This window comes from Aptenodytes forsteri, unplaced genomic scaffold (genome assembly GCF_000699145.1).
Source record: "Aptenodytes forsteri isolate BGI_AS27 unplaced genomic scaffold, ASM69914v1 Scaffold296, whole genome shotgun sequence".
Lineage (NCBI taxonomy): Eukaryota > Metazoa > Chordata > Aves > Sphenisciformes > Spheniscidae > Aptenodytes > Aptenodytes forsteri.
In genome coordinates this window covers 1,329,093-1,340,347 of record NW_008796181.1, presented here as the reverse complement: position 1 = coordinate 1,340,347, position 11,255 = coordinate 1,329,093, and the positions used below count along the sequence as shown (strand labels likewise).

At 38.1% G+C, this 11,255-nt stretch overlaps 1 protein-coding gene across 1 annotated transcript in view; it reads left to right on the top strand.

Moving 5' to 3' along the window:
• The window catches only part of LOC103905985 (5'-AMP-activated protein kinase subunit gamma-2), a 33,924-nt gene that overhangs the window by 8,218 nt on the left and 14,451 nt on the right, over positions 1 to 11,255 (top strand). The window contains exons 2-3 of the mRNA XM_009287801.2: positions 7,217 to 7,298; positions 8,828 to 8,886. Of these exons, the coding sequence (XP_009286076.1) occupies positions 7,217 to 7,298; positions 8,828 to 8,886 (141 nt within the window). The remainder of the gene's footprint in view (positions 1 to 7,216; positions 7,299 to 8,827; positions 8,887 to 11,255) is intronic.

Sequence of the window (11,255 nt, the reverse complement as noted above, 5' to 3'; positions counted from 1 at the left end):
TAATATATATATATGTGAACTACAAAAGAGGGTTTTAACTTTTCAAAATAGCTCCTTTGCAGGACTGTAGTTTTCTGTAACTTAAAAAGATGTCTGGATTGGACGGTACAGCTTTATTTGAAGGAAAAAAAAAAAACAGGAATTGCAAGTTAATGTTTACTATCCTTCCCAATGTTTTGTTGGCCACTTTTTGGGAAACACAAAGACAAAGCAATTAATGATCCCCTAAAAAAGAGAGCAATTCCTGTCAGAACTTTAACTGTTTCCTGATAGTAGGTGTCATCCCTAGATTACAAGTTAGGAGAAGTGTTTTTCAGTTTCCTTTTGACCACTTGGAAAGCTGATGTGGAGATTCTCTGGAAAATTGGTCCGCCTCCCTGAAATTTCTTTGCTTCAGATCTTGTGTTTGGGAAGAACTACCTTCTCCTCAGTTGAAGGTGTTTAAAAGTCATTGCTATCTGGGTGTGAATTGCTTCAAAGCAGAAGCGCATGACGTATTTGGAGAATATTTAGCTTGTACTGTTTTTGTATTATCAAGGTCACGATCATGGGATCTGGGGATGAATGCTGGAGTCCTTGATTCCAATTTAGTTCACAAAAATTTTCAGGCCATAGAAATAAATCCTTTGAAGATGATGCTGACAGTGTGGAAGAGGAGGGCTGACCAAAGAGCTTTCTGTGGCAAAGTTGTATTTTCAACTTAGTATTGTGTTTTTTCTATGTTCCCAAATACTGTACCACAAGCCTCTGTTCAGGTGAAACCTCTGTTCAGGTTAGCCTTCTCCAGTGGACCATATTGCACTACCTGGGATCCGAAGACTTTCAGTAGAAGTCTTCCAGTTCTTCAGTAGAACACCTCCAGTCGTTGTTGAAGAGTATTTTTCAGATAAGAAAATATTATAATTTGCTGGACCTGAGAGCGGGCTTGCACCCCATTTGACACTGTTAGTAGGACTCAAGTAGTTAGTCACTTTGTTTTGCCTCTTCACTGTCTGCGTTGTCAAACAAGTACACAAAACCAGTGATGAATTCCTTGTATGAGATCTGCCTTACAGCCTCTGATACAGAAGAAGCACTAGCTGAAATCCTAGTGATGTGAGAGAGTAGCAGGGGAGACATTATAAACCTGTCTTATTGCAGCTAGATCATCAGGCTTGCCTCTCCCTCATATGCAGTAGTTGGGACTCTTCATTTTTTTTTTTTTTTTCTCTCTTCCGAGATCTGCCAAGACTTGGGCAGCTGGAGAACTTACCATCTATTGCTATTGCAGCTAGATCATCAGGCTTGCCTCTCCCTCATATGTTGGGACTCTTCATTTTTTTTTTTTTTTTTTCTTTTCCGGGATCTGCCAAGACTGGGCAGCTGGGTAGTTGGGACTCTTCATTTTTTTTTTTTTCTCTCTTCGAGATCTGCCAAGATTTGGGCAGCTGGAGAACTTACCAAGCTACTTAAAGAAATACAGTCCTGTTTATGTTGCGCTAGAAACTGTTGCCCCATTCCTTGCGTTTTCATATCAAGAGCATTTGAGAGTCAGTCAGCTCATAAACACATTTAGACCAAGGGAGTAAAGCATAGGTTGCCCAGTTTTTATGTAGTACAAAGGTCACAGCAGAGGCCTGATGGTTTTCCTGTTACAACAAAGACCGGTTGTACTACTCTTGGTGGTCTTACTTGGTAAGAACTATTGAAATGCAAGTGTTTAGCCCCTGAGAGAAGTCTCGGGGTAACTTTTTCTTGTGCCGCCTTACTCTAACAGTGAGAACAGAGACTGTATTCTAGAATGACTTTGTCATATTTGCTCATATTGTGAAGATATATATGCTGTTATCCCTTGAAAATGGAAAACTTTTTCCCCTTTACAAGGCACCCGTTGAGAAGGCACTCCATGCCTTGCTGGTTCATACTTAGAGCATGTGAGTATATGGGTATATGAGTTTAACTTTCTGTGGTACTTCTTCAGCTGTTGTTATCCAATTTCCTAAGACTGAATGCCTTCCTTTTGCAAATTTCTTTCAACTACATATCAAACTTTGTATTTTGTTATGCTAGGAAGGGTTATTGTTTCTCAGTGATTGCCTGAAAGGTTTGGTTTTAATACTGTGGTCCACATGTGAATTTTCTGAGGCGTGTGTTCCCTCTAAGTTTTGTAGCCCTTAAAAAAAAAAAAAACCATCATGAGATAAGACTGGGAATTTGTCAACTTATCCAGTGAAAATGACTATGAATGTTCTAGCTCACCTTTGAGCATCCATTGGGAATCAGAGATAAGTGTGTCAAGGATCGACTGGGTCTGATACTGCTTTTATGGGAGCTCTGTGCCAAAAAATAAAAGGAGCTTCTTCCTTTCTATTCTGATCTGATAAAACAGACATTTCTTGGGGTTACATTAGGGGCTTTTCAGGCAAGTAAAGCTAATGCTCTGGTGTTGGTTTATACAGTGAAAGATGAGGCAAGAGAGGTACACGTTTGTCATCATGCCCTTGGATGACAGCCATACCACAGAAGTTCTGGCAGATCTTTTAACACTGTCCACACTACTAGTCTTTTGCATCATCTTCTTGCTTGGTACTGGCATATCTGAAGGTGTTCCATAACTATATTTCTTATTTCTGTTACCTTCCAGCTTTTCCAAGTTAACTTTGGCATTGAGACAATGGTGCTGAGTTGTGTATCTTTCAGCACAGTAGCATTCTCTACTCTACTTAGCACTGACCATTTAGCACCAGGAACTGTGATTGCAACAGCAGCAGCGTCCTGGTTTCAGCCTCCTTACCTTCTGGGACAGTCCTGGAGGACAAGTTTGAAACCCACTGGTCACTTATGCATATAGTTACAGTTTTCATAACGTAGTGTTAGGTGAAACAAGATGAAAGTGTGTGTGTGTACACACATGCTGAATTTTTGGAAACAAGCTCATCCTCAGTTTTCCTTTCAGATGCTTTCCTCATTCATAGAAGTTTACTCAAGAGAGCATTTCTGCAAGGACTTGCAAGATTACTGGTCTGGTATATCATAACGAGGAGTGTCCCTTTCAGTATTTCCTGTCAGTGAGGGAAAACTTATTCTGTAGTGTGGTGAAATCTTCTGTCTGCTACCACAGTTTCTGGTGTCACTGCGCAATAATCAAGCTATTTTGGAGCTCACTAATCATAAGGGACAAGCTTTTCCAAATATTCTACTACCTGAAAAACAGGACTTCCTATGTATGGGTCTAACTCGATCTTTCTTGGTAATGACTGTTATATTGGAAGAGGCTACATCCTCCTTAAGACTTACTTGAATGGTCTGCAGAAGCGATGACCTCCCGAAGTCCTGTCGAACCTAAATTAGTCTGTTCTTTTATTCAGCATATTCACAGTCAGTATAATGAGTTCCTGTAGTAAGAAAAGCTTGTTCCTGTTCTGCTCGCTGTAGTGTAATAGCACCTATTGTTGAGGTCATCTATGATACATGTAGGATTTCAGTTGCTGTGTTCCTTTACTGTAATATGACCCTTCTACTTCAGGGGCAGGATGCTGGAGAAGACAAGTAGTCACATAAAATGGGATTCCTGATCTAATTGTAAATGTCTAGACATCTTATAGTCAGTGAGGGGGGAAATGGCATCTGTGGGATACAACTTAATCTCTATCTAAGGCTGGTGAGTCATGCCACAGAAATGACTGTTTCCCCCGGTTGGCTATGAAGAGATGCGGTGAGTATGCAAAGTCAGCATATATATCAGAACAGCCTCTAAATTTGGGCAGATAAATCGCATTTTATTGATTCATTGTGTTTGTTAGGACCACTACATGGTTAATAAGAACAAAAGTGCTTTGCTTAAAGAATGTTTGTACATGGTGTTGAATAGCAACAATCTGTGGCATCTGGCTGATGAACAATGGTTTTGTGAAGGTCAGGCCAGTCCAACACTCAAGATCAGAGAAAGAACAATGCTGGTGGGGCCAAGAATTAACAATGCTGTTGGAGGTCCAAAGATGAGACATGGTAGAGATATTCAAAGGCTACAAACTGTATCTAATCTGAAAGGAAGGTCCTTGTGGGTATTTTCTGCATGAGCATCACTGAAACATGTAAACGTGCTGGATGGAAGCCCAGCTCCACACCCCAGTGTTTTGGCTGGCCACCAAGCAGTACTTTGGGCAACTGAAATTGGTCAACCACAGAAACTAAAGGAAAATGTGAGTGGATGAGTGTATGTTTGTGCTTGCAAGCAGTTTTAGCAAATAAGAATGAAGTTGGGTTTTTGCTTTGTAATTACCTTACTTAAATAAGAGACAAGTATTAACATTAGAACTGGTGGCATTGTTATTTAAAAGGTAACTGTGTAACAGTTTCTACTATAAAACTGAAGAAAACAATAGGAATGTCACGTAAGCTGTGGTCTAGGAGGACAGCCCAGAGGGATGAGTTTAAGTATTTCTTTACTAAATTTTGGCGATTTATTACATCAAATGTTTAATATCCTAATACCCAAGCTGAACTCATTGTCTTTTATGAAGGATTTAAGTCTGAGCTATCTCAGTAGCTGTATCTGTTCAGCAGCCCTCAGTTCTTCCAAAACCTATCTTTTAAAGCTAGGCAAGATGACATCTAACTGAAGATTCTTGAGATTCTTGGAGACAAATAACTTGCAAATAAACAGAATCAGGGCAAGAACTGATCCTTTGAGGAAACTTGCTTTTCCTTTTGGATTGTCTACAAGCTCAGCTTCTTGCCTAGTATATCTTTGAAATTGTCTCTCTTGAAGTATCATTTCTGAATCTAAAATAATACCTCAATTTTACTATCTCGACCATCTGAACATTGTGCTAGGTGGTGGTATTTGCTGTTACTGTGTCTGAGAAAGAAGTAGTAGCAAGAATTTGGAGGTTGCCTGAAGTCCTATAGTTGGCTGTCCACATCTTTTCTGCTGAGGGCATGCTTCTTTTCCAGGTTATCAATTACAGAGTTTGTAAACTGGCTTGCGAAGTTTTGTTGCATGATTACTATCTGGAAGAAAGCTATTTTCCCCCTGGCTTTAATAGATTAGCTGTTACCTTCTTGCTCTGATACAGCTTGAACATCTTATTCTTGTCGAAGACCTGGGACATAAGTTGGCAGTGACCATTAACTCGTGTGATAGCTATTATTATGGAAAGATATCAAAGCTGAAGGCACTCAGTTTCAGGCAGTTTGAGTGTAGTTTCCTCTTTCTTGATGAAGAATGGTTAGAACTTATTTTGCCCCAAGATGGAGTTAGTTTGTGTGAACTCACTTCTGTCTCATATCTGCTCCCCAAATAGCTCACTGCTGTTAGCTTTTGCTGCATTAACTGTAAGTGTGATGCTGTTATGTGGGACACACTTCATGTGTCTGCCTGGAGGGTTTCTTTGTGGTTTCAGTCTTCCTTATGAGTTAATATGCTCCTGTGGTGGATTTGGTAATGTTTGTTTTACCCGATGACTCCTTGTGTCAGTGAGGTGGCTGAATACCTCTGGGACCCTTCTATTTAACTGTTTTCTAGATAAGTACTACATGGTGTGTATCTGACAGTCTTATTTGTGGTTCTGAGTATTTTTTCCCCGTGTGGCTGCTTCAGTTTTAATGCAGTTTAGGGGTGGTGGTTCTTAAGCAGATGATTATTGCTGTTTGTTGATGATATGGCAGAAGCATCTGTAACGTCAGGAGGCAGCTTTGAGAACTGTCATCTGCTGAGGTCAGGAGAGTAGATTTGCTTCTCATGGTCAGAGAGAAAGCAGTCGGGCTGCACAGAGGTCACAAGAAATACAGGTTGCTTTAAGAAGTCTGATCTTAAAGATTGGAGTTCACGTGCAGTAGGATAACACCAGGTATTTGAAAACTGCAAATCACTGAAGTGTAGACAGAGGTGATGTGTTCTGGTGCGGAGTAGAGATCTTACTAACTTTTAGAAATTTAAACTGGTACATTATAACACTAAGTAGAGTCTAAATGGAGGTTCTGTCAAATATCATATGACACTGGCTATCATATGGATTGCTTTGCAAACTTTTCCAAGAAGGTTGTAGCTAACAATGGCAGACTTACTTTTTTTTTTCCTGCCTACATTTTTGTTTGCCCCTACTTTCTTGGATGCTGATTCCATTGACTGTGAAGCCCTTTTATCCCTGACTGTGTTGTGGAGAGGAGCCCCTTGGCACATAATTTAAAGTAGACACTTAAGATAACTGTGTAATTGTGGTCTGTTCTGTTTGCAGTTGTCAAGCAATTGCAATTGTTACTTCTATGTTACTTGGACCGAGGACCAGTTTCATGGATGTAGAGATATAGATTAGCTATGTCCTAGTTTTGTGCCAGGTCAAGACCTGGACAAGAACCATCATTTCTGTATTGTGTTTTCCATGTGAAGCCTATCTAGGGGTGTGGGCAGGACAGGAATGATAACATGCTCAAGCATATCATCAAGAGATCAGGACTTCGCGGTGCACTAGAGCCTGACTGCTTCATGCTTCAGAGAACGAAGTGTTCACAGGGAAGTTCTTCTTTTCTTGTGAGAAAGGCACTGTAACCTTATCACCTCTGATTCAGAAATTGGGGAGGGTTAATTCATTAAAAAATGAAAGGATTTGGTTACACTTCTTTAGCAGCAAAACAGGCTAGCTAGTCCTTTTAACTTTCAGTCATATTTAAAATAATCAGACAATCCCTTTTAATTTGTATAAATCATGCATCTAAAAGCTGGAGAAGAAACAAGACTTTTATTGTTTCAGTCTCTCTTTCTTGTAATACAACTGTTGCTATAGTGAACATTAGAATATAGCACAATCTTCAAATGTTAAGCTATATCTGTAAACTGGACACTTGTGATAATTATGTTCATTACAGATTTATTCAACGTCATGATTTGGGGGTTATAACTTATGGATAATATCAAACGGGAATAAATTTGAGGTTAGTGAGCATATCTTTTCAGCTGTGTCAGCTTACTTCCATCAGACGCGCTTTCACATGGAATATTCGCGTAACAAAACAAGAACAGATCTGGTTTTGCTAAGCTTTTTTCGAAGCTTTTTAACCATTTTAGAAGTAAAAGGCCTAAGACTTTTGTTTGGTGTGTGTGGTTTTTGTTCTGTTTTGAATACCAGCTACCTGTTTATACTGCATTTTTTCCTAGTAACTGGGGAAACCCTTCAGTTGGTGTCTGGTATGCTAAATTAAGAACAAAGATTTGTTTAGTTGTTCATTCTTTTTGCAGGTAAAGAAAGCCTTTTTTGCCTTGGTGGCAAATGGTGTGAGAGCAGCTCCACTGTGGGAGAGTAAAAAACAGAGTTTTGTAGGTAAGTAGTTCTAACATTATTCAGAATTACTTGAATTTCCAGGGTGCTTTATTGTTGCCAAAGGTGGTCTGGGGCTAGCCATGGTCTAACATCCTAGAGATATACTGGCGAAGAGGGTTTCTTTTTCCTCCTTGTGAGGAGTGGAATGTTGCCAGCTTTCATAGTGTTGCTGTGCTTTGAGAATCATGATGATTCTTTTAGGTCCTGACCTTCTGAAATTTGGTTTCTAATACGTGCATTTCATTGTGTATTTAAAAATAAAGGTAACAGTCACAAAAGAATTCTGAAAACAGGAACTATAAAAGAAGAATTTCATGTTACAGTATCCTAATATACATGCAATATGAGCATGTCTTTTTCTGCACATTGTCAGTAAGGTGCACTTGAGAAATCCTTAAATAGCAGAACTGATGTGGAATGCTACAGATATGTCCCATATTGGGAGAAAAACATTAGATCTATGTATTGCTTTTTTAAGTCATGTAATTAATTGCCACAACAATAATCTTCCAAAATTAGATCTCTGTTGCAGTTAGAAGACAGTGTCATAGTGGCAGTTACAAATATTACTATATGTGCTTCTTGTGACCTGGAATATAGATTGAGGATTCTTGGAAATGAACGGTAGATACTTTATAAAGCATTTGTTAAAATATTTTAAATCCAAGGGGGGAGGAGCAGTAGTTTCATGCAATACATCATAGGAATGCTGTGTGTCTTTTATATTTGATTTCATTTTCTGTCTGTAACTAAGCTCTAGTGATTTAAAGCTGACCTCCGGATTAATTTTTCCCTTCCCCATTTCTTAGTTTCTTCAGTTTAGATGTAAGAGTAGTAAATAGTGGGGCAATTACATCTCAAATTTAGAACTTGAAAGCTCAAAAAAGATTAATGTTTTCAGGTAACTAAACTAATCCTCAATATTATATTACATAGTTTGGTGTTAGTGGTTGAAATGCATACACTATGGATGTACTATCTTTTTCTTTAAAAAGTCACATTTCAATATAGACGTTGAGCATTACTGTGGAAATGATTGAATGAAGTTCTTTAATAAGCAATATTCAAGAAAATGGATTATACTGTTCCTTCATTTGAGTCTGAGAGTCTGCCTGACTTGGCAAGTACATAATGGGAATGTGTCTTATTTGAAAAGAAAATGAAAGGCAAGGAAAGGTCTCCAACATCTTTAAAAGATGTTCTAACCCCCCTCTTTTTTTTCCATGCTTTTGGGGGTGAATGCAGTCTGGATTCACGGTTTTCTTTGGGTCAGATTGAAAGAAGTCAAGTACCTAGATTATAATTTTGAATATGAATTCAGATGTGCGTTTTTATTCTGAAGCATTGTATCAATGCAAAAGTGAAACTTCAGAATTCCACTGTTGATTAGTCCAATACAAATAGTATGTTACATGCTTTTAATGTTTATTAAGTTGTATATTGTGAATATAAACAGAGAAAATAGCTGGAAGTTCTATATGTTAAGTATATATCTGAAGAACTTTTTTTTTATGTATCACTTGTTACAGGAATGTTAACAATTACAGATTTCATTAACATACTGCATAGATACTATAAGTCTCCAATGGTAAGTATGATGTTAAGCTATACTTTTATCATTTGCCATACAGTACAGAAACTGAAATATCAAACTGAAAAACTGATGATGATGATGAGTATTATTATTTAAGTCTTTGGAAGCTTAGATATGTTATGGGTATACTCACTGTGGAGGGGTTTTTTTTTGAAAGAGAAGATGGTTTTTTGAGAAGGGTAATAGAATTGTATCTGGATACCTGAGTTCAGTTCCCAGCTTTAGCCATGAAGGTCCTATGAGCTTGGGCAGGTAACGTAATCTGTCTGCTTCAGTTATACATGTATAAACATGAGGAATTTCCTTAATGAGTACTACCATTTATTATGTTTTGTGTGGTGCTTACCATAATGATAGCCTTTGTCTTGGATATGAGGCTCCACTTAGTGCTGCAACTGATGACTAATGCATTTGGGATGAAGGACCTGGCTTAAAATACTTAGTAAACCTAGATGTGATATCAAAAGTATGAAGGAAAATACTTGATTATTGATCACTGTATTTATTTGTGTTCAGGTTGTTTCAAAGCACATACTTCAATAGTAATCAGAGCTCTATATAAATGCCAAATATCAACCAAGAAGCATTTTGGGGGGGATGTCTTTAAGTTACATGAAAAAGTTCATTGTATTTAAAAATCAAGTATGTAGCTATGCGTGGTTCACATGTTTATATAATCATCTTTGTCTCGTTATGATAGAGCTATTCTGAAAAGAGTATGCGGAATTAAACAGAATGCTAGCTTAGAGGCTTGGATGCATTAAAAGGTTACTCTGTTCTTGGAGTGATGGTGTAGAATAAACAAGTTAAACTGGTTAAATGTATGCAAATATTTTAGTTACATGGCTGAGCTGCACAATCAGTTGGAGATCTGTTGACTTCAATTAACTGTATCTTAAAATTCCCATTGGCGGGTAGTTGATGAAATTCTCTTGCTTGCATGTTCATACATTTACATCCCTTTCTTGTTACTGTCGAATCACAATTCCCCCTCTACCAATTAAAGCATACATACTATGTTTTATTAGCTAAAAAAATCAAAAACAGTTGAATAAAGCAGACATCTGATGTATTAGGCTTCTTAAAGCTCATGTTAATTTTTCAAAATCCATAGTGAAATTATTGTCAGATGCCAGTAATGTAGTACACTGTCCTTTCTTCCTGTTAAAGAATTATTTCCGCCCCCCCCGACATTTACAAGGGGTGAGGGGAGAAGCAAATGAAAAGTGATTGCACACTGGTAACTTCCTTAAAATGGTTTCCATATTGTAATGACCCTCAACCCCAATACTACCAATTTTTCCATGTAACTTTACCTAAGGTCTAACTGTTCTCACTCCTGTTTACATTGTCTAACATCCTATTCCACAGGTTGTGCTTAAAATGGCAGCAGTAAGGAGGAATAGCTGAGAAGTGACAACATTTGACTTAAGTGATTGATGCAGTCTTCTATTAAAAAAAAAAAAAGTTAAAATAATATTCCATCAGGGAATGCTCTAGTCTTAATAGGTAAAATTATGCTGAAAATATAACTCTATTTCAGTCACTCTTTCTAAATGCATCACATCACATACAGTGTGAAGCATGTTGCTGTTCGTGTACTAGATAATATCTTTAAATGACTGATGAGGAACATTCAGGTAGTTTCTCCCTATAGTGTGGTCAAAGAACTAGGTTTACCCTCATCTTGTCAGCATCTAAAGCGGTCTCCTATTCTTCTTATCACTTCAGTAGATCTTCTGAACTGCAGTCCACTCTTAACTGCCTGTTTTTGTCAAGAGCCCTAAAAGATGATTTAACTTACTTATGTAGGTATCTTTTATAAGCCATCCAAAAATGGTATACTTGAGTAGTCCAGTTATAATATATCAATTTAACATTCCCTTATACTCTTCAAAGGATGCTAATTCCAGAGAATAACCTAAGCGTAGTCTCCTTTAGCTCAAAGATAAATGTAGTAGGCTTTGTGGAGACTTCTACCCTTCATCTATAAACTCCTCAGCCTCAGCAGTGTTTGCAGAGGTACCTGACAGAGAAGAGCCGTGTAAGGGATGACAGGCACCTTTGGCCTAGGCTATAGCGAGCGCAATTGCTATTACAAGTGGCTGGCTTGCAGCTTGATACCTTTAGAGAAAGGTAGCTTTCACATCTGAAACATTTTCAGAAAACCATCAGCAAGGTGGAAGGAGCTACTGTAGGGAGGTTATACAATCTTTTGACAAAGAACTTTGTGAAACAGCTGCTGAACAGCAGGAAGTTGGTGGTGTGACCATGTCTTTTTTTTTTGTTTTGTGCTGAACAGCAGGAAGTTGGTGGTGTGACAATGTCTTTTTTTTTTTGTTTTGGTTTTGTTTTGTTTTAAA